This window comes from Periplaneta americana, chromosome 13, assembly GCF_040183065.1.
Source record: "Periplaneta americana isolate PAMFEO1 chromosome 13, P.americana_PAMFEO1_priV1, whole genome shotgun sequence".
In the NCBI taxonomy this organism is placed as follows: domain Eukaryota; kingdom Metazoa; phylum Arthropoda; class Insecta; order Blattodea; family Blattidae; genus Periplaneta; species Periplaneta americana.
This window is the reverse complement of record NC_091129.1, coordinates 44686371-44711465: the sequence shown is the minus strand read 5'-3', so window position 1 is coordinate 44711465 and position 25095 is coordinate 44686371. Positions and strand designations below refer to the sequence as shown.

Sequence of the window (25095 nt, the reverse complement as noted above, 5' to 3'; positions counted from 1 at the left end):
CTTGTGTACCCAACCATGTTGCTCAGTACCAACATCCCAATTAATAAATTTAATAATGCACATTTTAGGGAATTTCTGGAAAATATAAAATAGTGACATTCAACAAAACAAAATGTAACATGAGTTCTATGTAATTTACATTCATATTTTGTAATTTATACTTTTTACTTTCAGGCAAATCGGCGATACTGCAAAATCAGTCAAATTGAGTATTTCTCACACCAATATCAAATTTTATTACATATAACTCATGATAAATTATTTAAATCACTGTTACGCTTATTACTGTGAATACCTTATTGACTTACGTTTAGATTTCGTTGTAACATTTTGAATATCTGATGATATCTGATGATAGGCGAAAATGTTCATAAATTTTTTCTGTAAGATGTATTAGCAAATAATAATTTGAAAAAAAAAAGAATGATAAATCATATGACTGAGAAACTTTAAAATAAATTCATAATCCTGAACTGATTTAACTGAAAAAAATAAAAAAAATGAATTGTAACATTACATAATATTATATATTATGTAAAATAAATATAAAAGTGACAAAAACACTGCAATACTAAAAGGCACAAAAAATGTGTTAAACGTAATCCAAAAGAACCAGTACCATCAAAATCTGAAAATTATGAACATATTAACTCGACGTTTAGAATGGGTTTGTGTACCCTACCATGTTGCTCAGTGCCAACATCCCAATTAAAGAATTTATTAATATACATTTTAGGGAATTTCTGAGAAAGTACATAGAAAATTAGTAGGTTTTCAGTGATGAGCGACATGCAACATCCTAATCAATCACGAAAAATTATCACACAATAGGAATATGTTGTACTATATCATGCACCAATAACGTCATGTGCTATTGAACGAATTTCTTGTAATATAAAACCATTTCAAGTGACATCTGCATATGTTCAAGTTCCGTAACTTACGAATACACGTCATTATTCACTTCTAAGCTCACGACAAAAATGAACATCATGGCTCAAGCATGTGTTTACTAACGTGAGCCATTCCAAGTCAAATCGCACAGCAACAAAACACGACTTTCTCGTAAATGGTCGGAATTGTTTCATGAATTCCATACATCAAATAAGGATATATGTATTGTTTTATTTCCACAATTATTAATTGTATAGTTATGACTATTTGAAATTACGCAAATTATGCGCGCACTGTTACATAAGCACACTTGGAACTCTGTGTCTACATATAGTTGGGATTTCGAGTTTGGCGCATTTGAATGAATAAATACAATACTTTGTATTACTTTAAGCCTATCACAAATTTTAAGTTAGGCCTAATTTTTTAATAATTTCTCTTTCAAAGGAAAATTATTACATTAAATAGCCAAGTTAATAATCTGAATATATATAGACTAGTTCCCTGATGTATTAGGCCTACCTGTAAACTACTGCATTTAAAAACATACATTTGCAACAATTTATTTTCCAGAGACATGCACGCGCTCGCAATCCCCATCTACTGAACCGTTTGCGGCCATAGGCCTACACGTACACGTGTGCTAGACGGCTGCGCGCTGAAAGTTTTACTAAATCCCCGTTGCATATAGTAACTGGATGGATCAAGTTCACAACACAAAAACAAAAAGAATTTTTAAAATATCTGGTTAAGTTATATGAAAACGATTATGGAATTAGCGCTGAATGGTACTTCTTTGCAAAGTCGCAGGTAAATGTCATTATCATGACATTGGAGGAACTCTTAGGACTTGCTACGAGAGCTAACCTACAACCCGGTCAAGATCCTATAACAATACCAATACTGTTTGATTGAGCACAAGTCCACACCTGTGGAGTAACGGTCAACGCGTCTGGCCGCGAAACCAGGTGACCCGGGTTCGATTCCCGGTCGGGGCAAGTTACCTGGTTGAGGTTTTTTCCGGGGTTTTCCCTCAACCCAATATGAGCAAATGCTGCGTAGCTTTCAGTGCTGGACCCCGGACTCATTTCACCGGCATTATCACTTTCATCTCATTCAGACGCTAAATAACCTGAGATGTTGATAAAGCGTCGTAAAACAACCTACTAAAAAAATTGAGGACAAAAACATCTAACGTGTCATTTATATTTTGTCCCCTGAAAAAGCACAAAAACCGCACTGAATATTTGCAGGTCAGATATCACAATCTAAAACCAATAACTGTTACATTAAAATTACATTATTTCATTCCGTTGTCAAAAACTGAAGCTTTAGTAAAACATTTTTTTTTTTTTTTTTTTTTTTTTTTTTTTTTTTTTTTTTTTTTTTTTTTTTTTTTTTTTTTTTTTCCCGAAGAAGAAGAAGATAGGCGAGTGAAAATTTAAAGTGTAGTTCGAATAAAAACAGACGTTTAAACTTTGAAATGCACAAATACTTGAAGATATCATAAGTGAATACAAGTGTAAGTTAGCAGTGTTTTCTCGAGTGACTTAATCCATACTGGGTGTAATGTTGCAACTTTCGCTGGATCATCCAGCGCCAAATAAATCTCTCAGCGCGTGGTCAACGCTTCTCGTCCACTGCTGCTGTACTGGTCTGCTACACATTGTTTTGTAAGTTATCAAATTTTCATTAAACTATTAGAGGTCCTATTGTGGTCTTTTTCTGAAATTATTAGGAATATTTCAGTGCACTTAGTTGGCTTTTTTTTTTAATGCGGTTATTTCACACTGATATCTAACTTTCAAAAATTGAATTATAAAAAAAAATATTTTTAGTAATTATATTAAAATCAGTTAGTAAATATTTAACAAAAGACAGTATTTCAGGCTTTTAAATGCATTTTTCAAAAACATTTCAACATCAATACGCTCAGAAATATTGCATTGTGCGACATTTTTAACGAATTTTCACATACAGTATTTTAAAAACATTTGGACTTAGGTGGAAATAGAAATACACTTTCTTAGTTTATTAGACTCATAGAGTAGGTAAACAAATATAAATACAATCAGAAATATGAATCCGTGCGATTTGACGTGGAATGACTTTAGTAGTAGGCCTATAGCTTCAGAATGTCGGGAGTTGACTGTATTCCACGAACACGCAGCGACGACTTGTTTGTTTATATCCTTATCCATTGCATTACCTGTGTTCGGCGTACTTTATAGGCTACCCAATGAGTCTTTAACTTCAGTCGTTAGTTAGCTGGAATACGGAGCCTAGACATGACACAATGAGTGCCGATGGTGTGTCTTTTAGATTTAATTGAAGTGTAAGATATTATAATTGGATTAATGAATCTTTCGACTTTTAGCTCCATCACGCAATAAAGCTAAAAGACAACACCGAGTCCAACTGGAAGACGGAATTAATGCCAATCAAATAATCCACGTCGCTGTAACTTCAACAGCAGCAACTACATCTTACCAAGATCCATCATCTTCACCATTGAGTTCAAAAACATCAGGTAAGTACAGTAACTTACCATTAAACAATGCTATCATGACAACACACCTCTGATTGAGGTTCTGGCTGATACGTACATGTATTATCAGCAGGCTTCGAGACTTCGGACTCGATAGAGCAGTTCAGTGGTAAATCCGCATAACGGCGTAGTGAGTATAGTGGTAAAGCGTACAGTGGGTGGGGGTACAGTAGAATGAATGACAACAAATACGCAAAGGAAAACGCTCTGGATTTGAAGGTTCTGACGAATAATTTGGTTTTTATACAAACTGTATTTTAAACTATTACACGGTTAGAGAAGTCAGAGCAAGAGATGTCGGAAGCACTCAAATTAATTTAGAAAATAATGCAGAGAATTAATGAGACACCAAGTACACCCGTTACTGAACGTGTAAAACAGAAGTGGAAATCAATTTTAAGTGAAAATAACGGATATGGAACATTGTGTAACATAAACACAAATTAGCGGACATAGAGTCAACCGAGAATAAAGGACTGTCTCTTAGAGACTGCAATGATGTTAGGTTTTTTCGTTTTGCTTCTTTTCACGTCATGCGACGTAGAGCGCAGCTTTCTACAGTGCAAACTTTGGCAGATAACCGAAAAAGATTTACGTTTGAGACACTCTATCTTGTAGTAGGTACATTGCAATTCGGTACTGTAACTACACTTCCAAAAGACGACCAAAAGGATAAATGAAAAAATTAAAATTGCTACTTGCTTATTTCCACCATTAACACTGTGTATAATTAAACAAATGCTTATAAAAGACAGGAGAATAAATGCTTTTCACATTCTTTTTACATTATCATTGTGTAGGGCCTAATGTATATTTACTTTCAGAATGTACATGTATGAGTGCGTTTCCCCATACTACCTTACTCTACTCTAAATAGCAACGTTGTTACCTGAACGCATCTCTATCTGCCTGCAGCGAGTCAACAACCTATAGTGCATGCACAGTAAATTTATTGTATCGGGTCCAAAGTCTCGAAGCCTGATTATCAGGCAGTACATCTCACTTGACGATATGTGTCAGAAGAAGAACAATTGTTTGTATGCATCTGAAGTCTGACTGGAGTAATATGTAGCTAGTTGGCGATGTATGCAATAGAAGGGGAAAGGAACTGGCCACCCTCCCCCATCATTTCCTGGCCTAGTTGCCTCATAAATTTCTTATTGTTGTCACTTATGAGGTTCAAACCTGTCTTCGGACAGTTGACTAAACAACAACATGACAACAGTGACACAGCATTGTCACATAGTGTGGACAGTTTGGGAACAATATTCTTGTAGTTACATCAAGCATCATCCACCAACCATGATTCTTAACAATAGTAAATTTAGGGTGAGCAAACAGTACCAGAATTGTTACAGTTTATAACACGGGAAAGGCGAGTTGGATTCCTGTAGATCGCAGATCACAAACAATTGTCACAACATTTTGTGATGATTTGTTATAGTAATTTACGATATGAGTATATCGTAACATTTCTTATTACATTACGAGATTGGAAAGTTGTCATACGAGGTCGCAGTCGAGTATTGTAATATGAAGTTACGATAAATATATCGCACAACGTTTTATCCACTATGATAAAAAAATTAAATTTTTAATAAAAGTAATTTTATTATTTTTACTAGTTTTGAACATGTATTTTGTGGAGAGGCGATTGTATTATTATTATTATTATTATTATTATTATTATTATTATTATTATTATTATTATTAGTTTTTTCCTGCGAGAGGCGATTCGTTTATGTTTATTTTATTAATTTTGAACGCGATTGGTTTTTGTTTATAGCAAAAGAAGAGCAGTACTAGGAGAAATAAACAAACATTGTTAATGAGTTCAAACACACTGAAATACTTAAAGTGCTACACATTCTGCAATTGAATGTTTAGTACCAAATTGTGAATATGTTGTTAATTTTTAATTTAATTTAATATGTGGTTTACATAACGCAACAAGTTAGGTAATAGCAATTTCATTACCTAACTAGTTGCGTAATGAATGTTTTTACAAGATTTTATTAATGATGTTAAGTCCACATTGCATAATCAAAATGTACAAAATGTTATACAGGACAAGTTTAAAAGGTCTCCGGAGTTTTGAAGAATAATTACACGATAATTATTGAAAATGTTTTAATCAGTCTGCATAGGAACATGAAGAAACTTTGAAAATTAGTTTACTCCTACACAGCTGCTAGCCTATGTTCTCCAGCTGTTCTGCGCCCTCCATATCTACATATATCATTGCTGAATTTGTCACTTTAATCCTCACACTTAGCTCTAGAATTTCATACTACTTATCTGAGATCTTTTTTACCCCAAGAATATTTGTATTAATAATTTAGATATTTTATAGCTTAATGCATTTTGTATAAAGTATAAGCAAATTGAAGTTCTTATTGCATTAAGAATTATTCAATATGTTTAAACAATGACTGAATTAATTAACTTAATTAGTTTAATGGCAGACTATTCTGTAACTATAGTTTTATTTATTCAATTATCGGAGAAAACATCCATTTTCCTTGAAACGTAACACAAAAAGGAAATTGTTATTGCATCAAGTGTTAATTATTATGGTTAAACAGTAAATTAGTTAATTTCGTCTCGTCACTTGTTGTAGTAGAAAAATCAAGAAGCCAATTTTACAAGTAGAAATAATTACCCTTGAACCTACACATAGCCTACAAGGCAGTATATGCTGTATTTGTTTCATTTGTTCACTTTACAAAGTACATGTTCACTTTGTTTACAACAAAACACTATCGTCTATCACTGCAAAATAATTCTAACTAGAAAGTAAAGACGTGTTCCATAGCTGGCGCCACCCACGAACCCAAGCAATAAATATGAAAAAATAACCAATATATAATTATGAAATAATAATTTTAGCTGTAAAGGAAACTAAAATAACCTAGGATAGCGTATCCAAGTTACTGGAACGATTCGGAGTATATGGATGTAAATATTAACAATAAGATATGGTGTGGGGTCAGAAAGACCCCAGGTAAGTGTCGAGGGTTAATCGACGTCGCTGATGGCGCCGCAGTTTATGATGATCGAATCAACGATAACATACAAAAGTACATCTCGTTCATACAGCCTACTTCTTCTCTATTTATTTTACATTTTTTTATTTTCAGTCTAGATAGAATCAGCAGCCAAGCGAGTAGAGCAACAAGTTAATATTAGAAGATTCAGTATTCCGAAATGAAAGGACGAGGAAACTAACCAATATTATCAGGTCGAAATTCCAAATAGTTTTGCCGTATTAGCAAGTTCCGACGAAGTTGAGGAAGAGTTAGATGTTAGCGTGTGGGAAAATATCCAAGATAATATGAAAATTGCAGCTGAGCAGAGCATAGGTTATTATGAAACTAAGAAAAGAAACCGTGGTTTAATGAAGATTGTTCCATGGTAGTAGAAAGAAGGAAACAGGCAAAATTGAAATTCTTACAGGATCCAGTTGAGGCGAATAGAGATAATTATTTGAATAAAAGACGGGAAGCAAATCGTACACTTAGGAATAAAAAAGAGAGATTACTTGAAGGAAAAACTGAATGAGGTAGAAACAAATAGTATAAATAAAACCATTAGAGATTTATATAAGGGCTTAAAGGAATTTAAGAATGGATATCAGGCAAAGGTAAACGTGATCAAAGATGAGAATGGTGACGTGCTTGCAGACTCTCATTCAATCCTGAACGACGGAAAAACTATTTTGGGCAATTACTAAAATACATAGGCCAAATAGAAATGATCGGGACGAAATTGAAATATAAACTGCTGAGCCATTTATACCCGAACCCACACTTTCTGCAGTCGAAATTGCGATAGAAAATCTGAAAAATTATAATTCTCCAGGTATCGATCAAATTCCAGCAGAATCAATACAAGAGGGTGGAAGCGCATTATCTAACGAAATTTATAAGATTTTATTTGCTATTTGGGAAAAGTAAATTGTACCAGAACAATGGAAGGAGTCCATAATCGTACCTATCTTTAAGGAGGGAGATAACTGTGGTAACTTTGGAGGAATATCACTTTTGTTGACATCGTACAAAATTTTGTCCAATATTCTTTTGAGAAGATTAACTCCATATGCAGATGAAATTATTGGGAATAATCAGTGTGGTTTTAGACGTAATAGACCAACTATTGATAAGATATTTTGTATTCGACAGATAATGAAGAAAAAATTGGAGTATAAGGGTACAGTGCATCAGTTATTCATAGATTTCAAAAAGGCATATGACTCGGTTAAGAGAGAAGTTTTATATGACATTCTTATTGAATTTGGTATTCCCAAGAAGCTAGTTCGATTAATTAAAATGTGTCTTAGTGAAACGTACAGCAGAGTCCGTATAGATCAGTTTCTGTCAGATGCGTTTCCAATTCACTGAGGGCTGAAGCAAGGAGCTGCACTATCACCTTTACTTTTTAACTTTGCTCTAGAGTATGTCATTATAAAAGTTCAGGATAACAGAGAGGGTTTGGAATTGAACGGGTTACATCAGCTTCTTGTCAATGCGGATGACGTGAATATGTTAGGAGAAAATCCCCAAACTATTAGGGAAAATACGCGAATTTTACTTGAAGCAAGTAAAGAGATAGATTTGGGAGTAAATCCCGAAGCGACAAGTATATGATTATGTCTCGTGACCAGAATATTGTATGAAATGGAATTATAAAAATTGGAAGTTTATCCTTGAAGAGGTGGAAAAATTCAAATACCTGGGAGCAACAAACACAATATATATAAATGACACTCGGGAGGAAATTAAATACAGAATAAATATGGGAAATACTTGTTATTATTCGGTTCAAAAGCTTTTATCATCCAGTCAGCTGTCAAAAAGTTTGAAAGTCAGAATTTATAAAACAGTTATATTACCGGTTGTTCTTTATGGTTGTTAAACTTGGACGCTCACTTTGAGATAGGAACATAGGTTAAGGGTGTTTGAGAATAAGGTGCGTAGGAAAATATTTGGGGCTAAAAGGGATCAAGTTACAGGAGAATGAAGAAAGTTACACAACACAGAACTGCACGCATTGTATTCTTCACCTGACATAATTAGGAACATTAAATCCAGACGTTTGAGATGGGCAGGGTATATAGCACGTATGGGCGAATCCAGAAATGCATATAGAGTGTTGGTTGGGAGGCCGGAGGGAAAATGACCTTTGGAGAGGCCGAGACGTAGATGGGAAGATAATATTAAAATAGATTTGAGGGAAGTGAGCTATGATGATAGAGACTGGATTAATCTTGTTCAGGATGGGGACCAATGGCGGGCTTATATGAGGGCGGCAATGAACCTCCGGGTTCCTTAAAAGGCAGTAAGTACTATATGGAGAATATTTTAAGAATTATACATTAGTAATTGGGCACTGTTTTTGCCCCTTTAGAACCTCGTGGTACCACCTCTTTTTGCTATAACAGCAGCCACCCTGTCAGGCATGCTCTCCACTAGTTTGTGTAGGATATCCACTGGAATGCGTCGCCATTCCTCTTGCAACATGGCACTCAGTTGGACAATGGAAGTTGGCCTCATGTTTCGGCGGATACTATGCAGTGGTATGCAGACAATAATGTTCACCAGATGGACTGGCCTGCACAGAGTCCTGATCTCAATCCCAGTGAACACATTTGGGACGAATTGGACCGGCGATTGAGGTCTTGGGAGATGCGGGCAACTTCCATTGTCCAACTGAGTGCCATGTTGCAAAAGTAATGGCGACGCAGTCCAGTGGATATCCTACAAAAAATAGTGGAGAGCATGCCTGACAGGGTGGCTGCTGTTATAGCAACAAGAGGTGGCACCACGAGGTTCTAAAGGGGCAAAAACAGTGCTCAATTACTTTTTGGTAGATAGTGTACTTACGAAATATTACGTAATAATCTGCCACAAATAAGTTCGTAAGTTTATTGCCAGAAAAAATATAATACAAAGAAATTGTAAATATACGAAATCTAGCACTCCCCCGTGGCCCTGAAAGAAAGTGATCTCGTGCTGAGGGGGGAATTTGATACATAATAAAGTGACATGTATAATTTGCAATAAAATAACATTTAAAAGTTAATATTTACTCATAACAAATTGCTTACAGACATTATTAAGTTTGAAACTGTTGGAGGTAAATAGATGTTGGTATTTCTTTATTTGTTATAAATTCTAGGGCCGATACTACCACTATAATTGAAAGCACTATGTACGTAAACAAGTTTCCATGGCAATGCACAACCACCTAGATAGATGCAGGGTCATTTTTAGATACTGCACAGCTGAAGCTTTACATTTAAACAGTTCTTTCTCAACAATGTTCAGTATAGACTGCATTCATTAGAAATTTTTTGTCCAAAATAATCCGGTATTATGATCTCCGAGAATATTGATCTTTCTTCCTAAGACAGAAATAAAGCTGTAGATCCCATGTCTTAGATTTGCGATACGTGAAAGAAACCTGTCTCCGATGGCGACAGAGCATTTCAATTCAAATTTGTCGCCCATTTCTCGCCTACGTTCAATATCAATTCGAAAGAAGCTCAGAAATTGAAAGCGTCCTTAAATGAAATATTATTACTGCAATTGTCGATGTTGCTGATACTACTAATGCTACTACTGCTACGTGATCAAAAATGAGAATGGTGACTTGCTTGCAGACTCTCATTCAATCCTGAACAAATGGAAAACAATATTTTGGGCAACTACTAAATGTACATAGGCCAAATTGAAATGATCGGAACGAAATTCAAACACAAACTACTGAGCCATTTATACTCGAACCGACACTTTCAGAAGTCGAAATTGCGATAGAAAATCTGAAAAATTATAAGTCTCCAGGTATCGAATAAATTCCAGCAAAATTAATACAAGAGTATGGAAGCGCATTATCTAGCGAAATTTATAAGCTTGTACTTGCTGTTTGGGAAAAGGAAATTGTACCAAAACAATGGAAGGAGTCCATAATTGTACCTATCTAAGAAGGCCGAAAAGACTAATTATAGTAACTTTCGAGGAATATCACTTTTGTTGACGTCGTACAAAATTTTATCCAATATTCTTTTGAGAATATAAACTCTATATATATATGAAATTATTGTGGATCATGAGTGCGGTTTTGGGTTAATAGATCGAATATTGATAAGGTTTTTTTGTATTCGACAGATATTGGAGAAAAATGGGAGTATAAGGGTACAGTACATCAGTTATTCATAGATTTTAGAAAGGAATATGACTGGGTTACGAGAGAAGTTTTATATAATATTCTTACTGAATTTCTTATTCTCAAGAAACTAGTTCGATAATTAAAATGTGTCTTAGCGAAACATACAGCAGAGTCCGTATGGACCACTTTCTGTCGGATGCTTTTCCAATTCACTGCGGGCTAAAGCAACGAGATACACTGTCACCTTTAGTTTTATAACTTTTGGTCTAGAATATGTCATTAGGAAAGTCCAGAATAATAGAGAGAGTTTGGAATTCAACAGATTACATCAGCTGCTTGTCTATGAGGATGATATAAATATATGTTAGAAGAAAATCCACAAACAATTAGGGAAAATACGGTAATTTTACTTGAAGCAAGTAAATAGATGGGTTTGAAAGTAAATCTCGAAAAGACAAGTATACGATTATGTCTCATGATCAGAACGTAGTACAAAGTGCAAATATAAAAAAATGGAAATTCATTCTTTGAATTGGAAATTTGAATTGTCAAATTACAAATAATTTCCCAAATTTGAAATATTTTGAAATTGAACCTTTTAAAAAAGAAGTTTATAAAATTAGTCATGATATATAATATTAACAAATGTGCGTGTTTTTACACTTTTGTTTCTGTCGACTATATTATTGTTTTTATTGAATGCCATTGGTTTCTGTCTGATTGTCAATTTATATTAAATGCGTTTTTCTCTCTTTTCTCTTGTATGTTAATTGTTGGTCTGAATTAAGTTAATTAGTGTATTTATTAAACTGTCTTTGTAAATTGTATGTTATATGTACACGAGCCTGGCTCTTACGCTAGTGGCTAGAAACAATTTTTTTGTTGTATTCTTTTGAATTTGTACTCATTTTCCTTACTAGTTAAATAAATGTGATGTATCCTTCGAAGAGGTGGAACAATTCAAATATCTTTGAGCAACAGTAGAAAATATAAATGACACTCGGGAGGAAATTAAACGGAAAATAAATTTGGGAAATGCCTGTTACTATTTGGTTAAAAGCTTTTGTCATCTAATCTGCTCTCAAAAATAACTGAAAGTTAGAATTTATAAAACAGTTCTATTACCGGTTGTTCTGTATGGTTGTGAAATTTGGACTCTCACTTTGAGTGAGGAACAGAGGTCAGGGTGTTTGAGAATAAAGTGCTTAGGAAAATATTTGGAGCTAAGAATTTACATAAGAATGAAGAAAATAGACAATGTAGAACTGCACGCATTGTACTCTTCATCTGACATAATTAGGAACATTAAATCTAGACATTTGAGATGAGCAGGGCGTGTAGCACGTATGGGCGAGTCCAGAAATGCATATAGTGTGTTATGTGGAAGGCCGGAGGGAAAAAGATCTTTGGGGGGGGGGCCGAGATATAGATGGGAGGATAATATTAAAATGGATTTGAGGGAGGTGGGTTATGATGGTAGAGACTAGATTAATCTTGCTTAGGATAGGGACCGATGGCGGGCTTATGTGAGATCGGCAATGAACCTCCGGGTTCTCTAAAAGTCGCAATTAAGTATGTAATTCACTTTTACTTCCAGAATTAGAGCGAATATATTTTCTCTGTCAACAGGTCACAGGGTTACGAATCCCAGTTCCTTACCGCACACAAATGCGTGCGTGAACTTGACGCCGTCAGCACCCCCTGAGATCTCATACAGTCCTAACTTCTGTCTACCAGGTGCGTACAAGCAATCAAGGAATATCTGGTCTCAATGTAGTAAGTAGCAATCAAAGAATATCTGGTATTCCTGCTTACTAATCAACTCGTCCAGAAGTGTAAGTTACTTTGTTGTATCACACGTCCATGTGTGTTATCAACATCAGTCTGCTATCTGCTTAACAAAGTCAGAAACATACTTTCTCTCTAAAATTGTATTTCCTTTTAGCCTTCTTAGTATTCTTTGTCAACCCTTTTTGTTTTCTGTAATTGTTTCTCTCTTCCTTAATTCATCTGTTTCTTCCTCCCCTTTCTTCATCCATCCATCCATTCGTAATCCACTCATACACTAATTCATCCATTCATCTATCCATTCATTCATTCATTCCATTTATACATTCCCTCATTCCAAATATACATTCATTGATTCGTTCGTTCTGTCATTCATTTATTTTTTATTCATTCACTTTTTTTCATCCGTTCGTTCGTTCACTCGTTCGTTCATTTGTTCATTCATTCGTTCGTTCGTTTATTTGTCCATTCATTCATTTATTCATTAATTTGTTCATTCATTCTTTCGTTCGTTCACTCATTTGTTCATTCATTCATTTGTTCATTCGTTTGTTCATTCATTCATGCATTCATTCATTCGTTCGTTCACTCATTTGTTCGTTCATTTCTTCATTCATTCATTTGTTCATTCATTCATTCGTTCATTCATTTCTTCATTCATTCGTTCATTCATTTCTTCATTCATTCGTTCATTCATTTCTTCATTCATTCGTTCGTTCACTCGTTCGTTCGTTAATTTGTTCATTTATTCATTTGTTCATTCATTCTTTCACTCGATCGTTCGTTCATTCATCCATTCATCACTTCATCGATTCATTCTTTCATTTGTTTGTTCATTCATCCATCCATCCAACCATCTCTTCACTCTTTTTTCTTTGTTTTCCTGTTCCTCTCTCGACATTAATTTAGTTATTCATTCATTTATCGACTAAAGGAACACGATCTTTAACAAAGGTCCATAAAATAATCAATGTTGTAAGTTCCGGGAAACATGGCTATGCTATCGGCCCTCATCGACTTGGGGGACAGGTGCAACACTCTTACATTTCTCCAAAGTAGTGATGGGGTGTGTCATTATGCAGGAATTGAATGTTTACTTTTCAGTTGTATTCAACTAATTATGGAATGAGGGAATGTTGGAGCATGTCCAGATGCATGATCCCGGTAGTGGTTGACTCCATGATAAAGAATGGGCTGCAAACTTTTTCTTCACCGAGGGCTCAAAACATATTCATCTTTGGATTGTTGCGAAGATGTTCCAGGAATGCAAGTGAATTTTTATTGCTCCAAATCCTGCAGTTTGGGTATTGGCATTAGCAGAGATATTATATTTATTCTCATCACTGAAAATTGCGGTGTTCGTTCGTAAATGTCCCACTGCCTTCTATCCGATGTAACATTTCCGCACAGAATTATCTACGAACAAACTTATCTTCATCCGTAAGCTGTTGCACTATAGATAATTCATACGTCATGATGTGTAAACGTTGCCGTAACTACAGATGGATTGGGCGTATAGTCGAATATCCCGTACTGCTAGGTCACCTGAACTAACCCCGTTAGATTTTTTTGTGTGGGATAACCTGAAGATCGAAGTGTATCTTACTCCAGTTGCTTCAGCCGAAAACCTTGTGGCAAGGGTTTTTGGTGCAGCCCTTGTGTTAAGAGAAATTTCTGATATGTTCACGATGGTCAGGCGGTCAATGATTATGAGATGTACAGCCTGTATCTAACCTGAAGGATCCCACTTTGAACAGAATCTTCAATTATTTGTTTTTGTCAGATAATTTTACATTTACATTCGTGTGTCAATTTTTTTGCTATTTGTATGTGCCATTTCTATAGTATTAATTTGATTTTTTATTAACTAATTTTGGTCCGTTAAAATAAATACGGCTGAGTTACAAGTAAATTTGAAAGAAAGGTGATAAAGCATAAATTAATTTTCAAATATAAACAATTAACACCTTTGTCTTGTGAAACTGGTTTCTGACCATTGGTTTCCTGTCTCTAATTACTGTTTAGTTAGGTGCCCTTTACAATTCCTAGAAGTTTGTCGGTTGAATGTAGATTCACCCTGTACATTTTTAGATATCTGTACATCATTTGATTGTGTGTATTTATCCTCTAAAAAGCTGTGAAGTCTGAAGTATATGGTGTGGACCTTGTTTGTTTTTGACAGCGGTATCTTACGTGGGGAGTCGGACTGACTGGCCTTACAACCCGGAGATGCTATGGGATGAATTTGACAAGCGATATGTATTGCAGCTCAGAGACTAACATCATCAACAGTGGCTAAAAGACAACTTCCAGAAGAAAAAATGTTAGGTTCTCCACAGTCTGTTTGGATTTCATAAATAAATAAATATATATATATATATATATATATATATATATATATATATATATATATATATATATATATATATACACATAACTTTTCGCAACTACCAGCAGGTTTCATGTTCAGAGTAATATCACAGTCCAGTATATACAGTTATGAAGCTCAATACTTAATAAATATGCATCCATAGATAGTTGCTAACCACCAGGATCGCTACTATCGCCTCATCACAGATCCTTTCCCTAGCAGACGATGAAGTGTATTGTACTTTCGATACCGGTATCGTGTTCTTTTGAAAAAATTAACACCTTCCTTCCACTATTGAAATATGAAATACATAAGATTTATATATTATTTTCATAAAGTATATATTATATTTTATAAACTCATCTTCCTGGATCTTTCGGGAGAAGGATAACTCTGACATCTTTATAGTACTACAAACGTCTCCTAGTCCCATAATATTATTCAAATTATTGTATTTTAGCCATTTACAGTTATAACAACCTATAACCAGGACGAATCGTCCTGCTATAACGCACATTTCACAATTTACACAACTTTTCACAACAATGCGAAATACGACACAGTCAATGTCTTTTCGATCTAGACCAGGCCGTAATGTATGTTGGGGTTTTCTATTTCAGTGTATGGAACTCAGTGAAATATTATATTATGACTTTATTGCGTATCATTGCTAAGTTTTATTTAGTATAATGTGTCCATAAGTTCCGTTTACTTCTTGTTGCATAATATATTGCAGAAATAATTACAAAACTGTGTTATTTTAATGTGAAGAGAATTTTACATCTTAACATAATCTGTTCGCATCAACATTTTAAGTTTAGAATGGAAGCTATTTTGAGGTTTAATAAAAAAGAATTTATATTGTGATTTTAATTTCGCACATCTACCTTCTTCAATTATACACAGAAAATTTATACCACTCCTATGAAATTAGTGTACGTACGATTGTGTTCCTTCGTCTCTTAGGTAGTAGATAAATACAATAATTATACATGATATAATGCGAATTTAGGAATATAACTTAAATATAGTAAACATAACCTATAATTTCCATATGAATGGCAGGACATTGGAGACCACTAAAATTAGACAGAAAGGGGCAACTGGTACAGTAAACATAACCTATAATTTCAACATATCTAAATATCCGTGCGGTACAACTGAAAATTATTGAATCGTGCATAAGTAAATGTACAAGAATTTCGCAATATTTAATCGAAATAAAAGATAGGTTTTACACACACGAACAACGTCATTTTCACACCGAAAATAATATTACACCTTAACTCGCAAGTGAATTATGTCTGAAGTGTCTCATAATCATTGTTTTAAACTTTATTAATGCAATTACACTACATTTTAGAGAAATATATGTTTCTCTTTATGCATTCCAACTAATTTATATGGTCTAAACGCCACCCTTCGTGATCTGGTTAAGCGAGTTACATGTTAGATCACGATGGCAGTGACACAGTCTAGTGTTCCTAGTACTCACAGCGCTTCAAGCGGCTAACAACTATCGCGAGAAATGCAAAAAATCATCCCAAGCTTCGTGACTGTATAATTATACTAGACTGTGGTAATATTACAAGAACATACTACAGCAGTTACTATGTCAGCCGTTGAATCCGACATATGCAGGTTCAATCTCGGCAAAAGTGATGGATCTTAAACGACGATAAAACTCTTAGTACGGCTTCCTCAAGAGAGGAGGAAGTGGAGCTGCGAGGCCCGTGTCGTAGGTTTACAGCTCTGTCCCTGATAGAAAGCTCCAGAAAAACTTTGTCGGCCATTTGTCCCCAGGCTGAATAAAACGTAGAAACGCTGGATAAACTTCGCAATTTCTTACGTCTACCACTATCACCACTATACCTGATGATTAGGGTTCCGATTTCTATGACCTTGGAAATATAACTAAAAAAAAATAAATATATTGTCCAAAAATTATTTAGAAAACTTATTTATTCAACACTTAACAATAGTTGTTTATGATACAAGATCATAAAGGTACTCTTTTTGGCACGAGTGTAAAGTTTTCACAAATACACGACTGCCAAAAAGGTAACTTGATGAATGTGTATCATACAATGTTTTTCTGCGATAGCAGAAATTTACATTAAATAAATATTTCTAGTTGGAAAGGTTAGAAGATCATGATGTCTTGCCCGTCTAAACTGAGGACAATAAGAAATACATGGAATTAGTATGTTTTATTAATGATCACAACAAATTTATGGACATCAACAAAGTGGTTAGGAAAAGTTGAATGCTATATTATGTTGTTGCAATGAGTTCTACAGATTAACTTCAGAATAATTTGAGCTAAAATGTAAATATGAAAGTTGAATTTGTTACTCATTTGTATTATGTTTAATATTTAAGCTATGAAAGATCGAGGTAATGCATTGATATCTTACTGAATAAAGTTTGTATACTGGATATTGGATTTTCTTTCGAAATGCGTAAATGACTAGCAGCGCGTAAAGTGATAACTTACTTTTTTCACACACTAGTGTTTTGAAGGCTCACTTTACGCATTGATAACAGTGGCTAAAATGCAAATTTACGCACTATCATAGGAAAAATTGGTTTTGTGAATATTAACACTCATAATAATAAATTTGTAGAAATGGGATAGTTGTGTATCTTTCCTAGAACTTCTGGAAAATACAGATATTGACTTTCTACAAAGAACATTTTCGATGAGATCCTCATTCCAAAGAGCCTTATTGTTAGAAAACTCAGACGCACTGTCTAGCGATGAACTGCTGGCTGATTTCTCAAACAGCAAGCGCTGTCAGGTTTCTACAACGAATTGTCTCTTTATACAGTTTTTGGGTTTAGCAGTAGGGCCTGCTGCAACGTTGATGGATTGTAAAACGTTTCTGAGTCGTAACTTTCACTTCACAAATGTTTCAAAAATAAAAATTTCTCGATCAGTAGGCCTACTAAATATCTTTAAGAAACTAAAGCAATTTCGCACTACCAGAATACACTGCTCCGTCGATTTAGTAGAATGCGTTTGAGTCTAAAGAAAGCAGAAAACAGTACAACGTGGTCTGTTATGACGAGAATCCAAGACCACGCATGCCTATAAGGCATCGTGTCACAATCACTTTCAAGCCTGAGTATTTCTAACAAAGTAAATATTATTTAACGCCTTGAAAACGGCACAAATATTAGGGATATTCTTGGAGAGAGTAAGGTAATATTTATTTGTTTTTTTTTTTCATTATATATTTAATCATTTATTTAACGATTTATTTCTTTATTTATTCCTTCGTTCATTCATTCATTCATTCATTCATTCATTCATTCATCCATTCCTTCACAACTTCACTCACTCACTTTGTTCTCCTTGCATTTCTCTGGTTCTTCTTGCATTTCCCTGATTGTCCATGTATCCCGTTGGTCTCCTTGTATTCGCTTGTTCTCATCTTCTCCTTTTTTCCTTGTATTCCACTTGTTCTCCTTTTATTCCCCTTGTTCTCGTTATATTCTTCTTGTTATCTTTATGTTCTCCTTCTTATCTTTATATTCTCCTTGTTCTCTTTATATTCCCCTTGTTATATTTATATTCTCCTTGTTATCTTTATATTCCCTTTGTTCTCTTTGTATACCCATTGTTCTCATTACATCCCCTTGTTCTCCTTATATACCCCTGGTTCTCCTTATATATCCCTTGTCTATGCATTCCCTTTGTTCTCCTTGTATTCCCCTTGTTCATGTATTCCCCTTATTCTATTTGTATTCGTTTGTTCTCTCCCGTCTTCTCCTTGCGTTTCCCCTGTTGTCCATGTATTCCCCCCTTTTCCTTGTTTCATTTCCTTACAGAAATGCATATGGCGGGACAACAAGGGGTCAGTTCAACGCCGTACCTCTAGCTAAGACACACACGCCCGTGTGCACCATTCTCGATTAAAATTTGACCATGATCTAGTCGGCACTTGACCATCTTCAACGCCAATTTGCGGAGTATCAATCTCGATCAAAGTTAAACAAGCGAGTTGATGATGATCAAATTTGATCACGGGTGTGGGACCGATTATCTTGAATTCAACATGGTCAAGTCGAGAAAACCAAAATGGCGGCACGATTTGACGTACTTGATGGAATTGAAGATGAAATGATGTATCTTGAACACGCAACTCACTGCGGAAATAACAGAATCGGTGTTATTGTAGAAAGAGTAAGTTTGTAGATGAATAATAAAATGGTTTTTTTTTTTTTTTTTTCAAAATAGACTAATGTTTTGTATATGTTGTGGAAGATCAGGACTTTACTTGAGGACAAAATATTGTAACTTTATTATCTCAACAATAATTCCTTTCGACAATTCACCTTAAACGCTCTCGTCAACAATAGGATTTTCACTCAACACAGTATTCGTTATAGCACTCCACTGACGACAATGACAATTTACTTGGACTATTACGAACAACAATGAACTTTTAATCTTAACTAATATTTACAAAGCACTATTTACAAATTAGAACTTTCAGTTCTTAGTTCACAGTTCTTCTAGCTCAGTCACTCGAGTTCACAGTATCTCGAACCACAGACCTTCAGAGACAGTCCACTGTACTCGAACTCAGGTCCCTCCAACTGCGGTCCACTGCACTCGAACTCAGGTCTTCGGATGCTGACACAGTTGCGGACGCACACTCGAGGCGAACTCCGGTACACAAGACTGGCTTGCTTGCTCTGGCTTACTCACTGACTGAATAAACTGAACTAATCATGAATCACACTGAAACTGCTCAAGTTCGCTCGCGTTTCTTCTTTTATAGCCACAGCGACGTAGCCTGGAAAGTTCCACGCGTGTCCAGAGATAGCACTCCAGAGAACAATCCAGATCCTTCTCCTCTCTGCCAGCACCAGATGCGCGCGCAAACTCCCTCGCCGCGTAGGCCCTTTTCCCTCTCTTCTCTCCGCCGCTCGCCGTCCCTCAGTGCTCCGTGGAGCGCGTGTCGGCTCACGCGCGATCTGCTCTCTTGCGGGACGCTGGTCGTGAGTTCAAATCTCACGTGGGCGTCACAATATTATTTAGGCCTAACTATCCAATTTTGTTAACATAATAATAAAGTAGTTATTCTATGCCGGTAATAATATAATAAAACTAAATGACCATTTTGTAGAATACAGATTATAACTTATTAGCTATAGATTTGCCGTTTGAAACTATTAGGACCTACATAACGTTTTGGACAATTAGGCTATTTACGCTTGAATTAAGAGAAATTACAGGGATACCTTCCTTTCCCTCTTACTCCAAAATTCCAACCTTGTGCACACAAAATAAATTGGCACTAAAAACTTCCTTTTCGTATGCATGTTGATGCGTACTCGACATATACAGTCGAATTGCTTTTTTTTTTTTTTTTTTTTTTTTTTTTTAATAATTGTTAGCGAGGTATTCGTAAACTAAAATTTTCCCAAATAAATTATTGGCACTGAAATGTGTCTTTTCGTAAGCAAGATGATGAGCATTCGACAAAACACATACAAATCTGCTCTTTTTAGTAGCCTATTTCAAGATAATTGTCAGTGAGGTATCCGTATACTGAGATTTTCCCAATTATTATCAATAATATGAAATAACCACTGTATAAATTACGTTACAAAGTATGTGGAATTATGTTAACACATATAACTCATGTTGAATTGTGAGGTTAAATCCAACCAGGTAGCCTGCTTTTCTCTTAGAGAACTTTCGTCAGTACTTTTATTCTGTAATATGGATGCAGAATTGCTGACGAGTTCTAAAAGAATTCCCACTTCGAACTGTGAGAAGTTCGGTGCTCTTTTCTTTTTTCTTTCCATGATTATTGAAACTTGTTCTTTGAAAACTGCGAGGATGTTTGAAACAGTCCGACAAACAAAAACGAAGCAATAATTGACAGAGTGCGTTCGTTCACTGTTTTATACGCGGTAACCTAGCGCTCAGATTATTCTTCTCAAGCGAGCGTACCGTCAGCTGACGGTACTGAGTTGATCGAGGGAAAATGTCGGTGCACCGCGTCTGTAACTTGATCATTGTCAAGAATTAACCATGTTTCCGCGATTGCTGATAAACAGGCTAGATGATCGAGAATGGTGCACACGGCCAACAATATACTTTGTAAACGGGAAAAATAATATCGTTGTCAGGATTTCAACGCATGTCTCCATGTAACGACAAAACTGCGATCCTTGGCTGCTGCGTAGCGTACACTACGAATGGTACATAGACCTACCTTTGAATTTACCCAAAGCAGAGGAACCTTTATAAGTGTGTACCTAGAAGATAAAAATCTCATCTTAAATAGTGAGAATGACTGTAGACTGTGTGCTGCGTCGTTCGAAATATCATAGGAAAAGAACAAACAGTCCATCGCTATGCTTTAATGTAGTGGTGTCACGAAATCAGCACGGCAACTCATGGTTTTGAATTTATTCGTTCACCACGTGTTTCTCTGTAAAAGATGACATATAACCACAGTCTAGTATATACAGTCATGAAGCTCAATAAGTAGTAAATATGCATCCATAGATAGTTGCTAACCACTAGGATCGCTACTATCGCCTCATTACAGACAATGCGAAATAGTACCTGCACAGTCTAGTGTTCCTAGTACCTTCATAAACTCAAGCTTCATGACTGTATATACTAGCCTGTGATATAATTATACACAGCGTTCAGGCAGAGGTGTAGAGAGTATTAGAGTAAGGAAGGGATCGTAGTTGTAGGGAATATCATAATTATATGAATGGAGTGTCTGAGATGCGTCATGCACAATAATGATCATCAGAAGTAAATAAATTGTAACGAATTTATATAACAACTATAAAAGACAAAGGAATAAGGTACAAACATTATTTGAAAATTGAAATATTTGTGACATATAATTATGATTCTATGATTATTTATAAATTAACAGTACTTCACGTTAAATAATATAGGGTAGTATCTATATTCGAAGGGAAAAGAACATGTATCGTACTTGAATTATATTGCATCGCGAAGCATTGGAAGAAAGGAACAAATACTGGTACTAAATACATATATACACATTGAAAAACAGAAAAGATATTATTTTCTAAGCTTTCATTTCATTGATCATCTATTGCAATTGCAATGTGTATTACGTTAAAACACATTTTCTTGCATTACAAGAGTTAATTTTTCTCATTTAAAAGACCTGCTGCAGACGTTTGCGTTTATGTTTAGACATAAAATTCTCTTTATCAGGTAATATTACGTTAGCAGTTGCAAATCTTAAAACTGAACTTAAATGATTATCTATCAGTCCACTCCTTAGCCAAGGTTTGTTAAGTTTCATGAAGGAAAAAACTGTTTACACCTATAGTCTACGTATTGCCGAACATTGATATTATTTCTGAAATAAAATTTTATTTCATTATTTAAAATAAAAGGTAAAAATTGAAGTAATTGATATTGTGATGATTGCAATGCTCTCTACTCTTCAGCATGAGGTCGAGTGATGCATTGTATTAAATTTGTACTCCACTACCATGTCTACAGTAAGATGCAGGTCAGAGAGGGATAGCAGGGGAGGTAAGGTTTGAACGCGTGCTGTTGCTGGAACGAAATTGGAGCACAACACGTAACAGAACGGGATGACAACCCTTCTTTAATGAAAAGAACATGAATTTCCCAACCAAGCGTTTCGTAGTTCGACTCCTATCGTTGGCGGATATTTCTTTTCATTCTATGTAACTGATAGTTTGTCCTCTGATATTCTAGGGCAGTGATGTCAAAGCAAGCCCATTTTTCTGACCTTGACGTCGTGCGCGGGCATCAAGCGCTAAGTATGGAAAGAGGAAGGGTTGTGCATGAATAAGCAGCCTGTTGGATTAAGAAAACAATGGTGAACAAACTTCAAACGGAACGTGAAATTTTATGTCGTTATTTTTATATGGCGTTTCTGTTTGATATTATCTATATTGTCTGTAAAACTAAAGTACTAACACTGATTTCTTAATATTGCAGTTGTGTTTTAAATGTTAATAACATAATAAAGAGTTAAGAAGAAATATTCACATAAATTCCATAGTAGTACAACTATACTGTACTAAATGGATGAAATACATCAATCATAAAGAAAGTGATATCCCAAAAAAAGAGATTGAGTATGACATGATAAGTTGGAATTGATATTGATGGTACCTTTAGCCTTATAAAAGTAATTAATAAACTAATCAAAATAATATTACAGTACAAAGCAAAGTTACCTAGATGTTGTATATGTTTTAAGTGAAACTAATATTCCGTAACAAAACTCTTATCGCATTATGCTTTTAAGGTGATATTGGTTAGCAACTTCCTAACATCAGATTATTAAATTATTTTCTCGAAATGTGCTGAAGCTATAGCTAGAGCTGAAATTTTTACAACACATGGACACAAATCTTTTGCTTATGATGTAACAGTAGTTGCTTTGTTAATTCATTTCCTTACAAACAATTTCCATGCGAATATTTTAAAAAATTTCAGTACACTATCTTCAGTAATACGTATTTACGGTATATTAAATTTACGAAAACATTCTGTAAGGCTACTAAATAAATAGACCTATATCTGAAAATTTCAATTTTCTATAAACGAAGTTGAGAAAATATTTATTTTGAATAAAAAATCAAACTTATGAAAAATGAGCATTAAAATTAAAACATACATTCTTATAATACACTTATACTTTTCAGACAAATCTTAAAATTAACATGGATACAGTTTTAATAAGTTCTCTTCCCGTTATCTATTGAATCAGTGCTGGCCATCCCTGAATATAGCTCGACTAAGCGGCATATACTACCTAATTCGTCTGTCTCTTTCCTTTCCGCTGTAAAGCGCTCATGCTCTCCTGAGCTCTAAAGCGCGCACTTGCTCCTATGGACATCAATTGACATGTCTGTTCTAGGGTATCTCTGCAATGTGTTGACCACATAGTGTGGAAAGCCCGCATTGTTAAAGTCTTTCGTGTGGGCACAAAGATGCCCTATCGTGCACCAAATTTGATTGCAAGTCGGTAGAAAAGAAGTGGACAAAAGGAAAAGGAGAGAAGAGGTACTCATTTAGCAAATTCGCTTTTGATGATATGCGAGCTAATCTTAGTAAATTGCTTTCTGAGAGCGAAATACTTTAAGAGTTTATAAACTTCACAATGCAGCAGAAGATCTTAATATGAAAAATATCTTAACGAAAACTGAACAAATGGCCTTTGCAGATAATAGAATGATAAAAAGTACAAATACGTGTGTAATAAGACAAGTGAATCAATTTATTATCGAGGATGCGGGTCGGCTATTAGGAAAATAAGGAAGTAGATAAGAAAAATGGCCAAATTGTGTTAAATACTATGCTATGCATTGTCAGTCAAGTGGTACCATAATGAAGCAAAAAACGATTTCAATTTCCAATATACACGCAATTGAATAATATAAGGATGTTCGGAAAACAACTCTACGGGAATGAGATATAGGACTAATATCGGTTAATTTAAGTTTAGAAACTGTCACCCCATAATCACACATTACGAATATATCGTGGTTACTATAAATCAAAGACGATCCTAATGTCGAAATATGTGAGAAAATATACACTCGTAGGGTAAGGTTGCCTATATCGCACCACTTTAGCATTTATAATTTTTATTGAGCAATACAGTTTTTATTTTCTGCATACCTTTACAGAGATACATTCCCAGAACATTTACTTTTCGTGTAAAAAAGAATCCTTGAATTTGATTTAATATTTTTTAATTAGAAAGACATTTTAAAAACACTTGTCAGTAGTGCCATTTAGGCAACTAGTTTCCTAAATAGCACCTGCGGTTTCTTAGATCGCACCTCTTTATCTGCAGGGAACAGGATGAAGGAAAGCTTTTAATGTTGAACATATTGAACAGTGAATCATTTCAAGGGAAAAATTGTTCCGGGGCCGGGTATCGATCCCGGGACCTCTGGTTGAACGTACCAGCGCTCTACCATTGAGCTACCCGGGAACTCCACCCGACACCGTCTCAACTTTTCCCTTTATATTCACACAACTCGCGTGGGCTGACGAAACGCCAGAGACCCACAACGAGTGCACACAATCTCTGTGTGACTTGAAATTGTGGTTTTCTGTTAACTTACACAGTGACGTATATATTAGCTACCCAGGAACTCCACCCGACACCGTCTCAACTTTTCCCTTTATATCCACACAACTCGCGTGGGCTGATGAAACGCCAGAGACCCACAACGAGTGCACACAATCTCTGTGTCACTTGAAATTTTCTGAAAACCACAATTTCAAGTCACACAGAGATTGTGTGCACTCGTT

The 25095-nt window shown here is 35.1% G+C and overlaps 1 protein-coding gene across 2 annotated transcripts in view; it reads left to right on the top strand.

Moving 5' to 3' along the window:
• LOC138711838 (uncharacterized) overlaps nucleotides 1–22970 on the top strand; it is a 57295-nt gene extending 34325 nt beyond the window's left edge. The window contains exons 3-5 of one of the 2 annotated variants that reach the window (XM_069843095.1): nucleotides 3272–3424; nucleotides 12239–12346; nucleotides 22516–22970. In XM_069843095.1, the coding sequence (XP_069699196.1) occupies nucleotides 3272–3424; nucleotides 12239–12346; nucleotides 22516–22523 (269 nt within the window). In that variant the 3' untranslated portion in view covers nucleotides 22524–22970. Of the gene's footprint in view, nucleotides 1–3271; nucleotides 3425–12238; nucleotides 12347–14579; nucleotides 14788–22515 lie in introns of those variants that run through there. The other variant, XM_069843094.1, reaches the window with a different exon arrangement.
• The last annotated feature ends 2125 nt before the right edge of the window (nucleotides 22971–25095 follow it).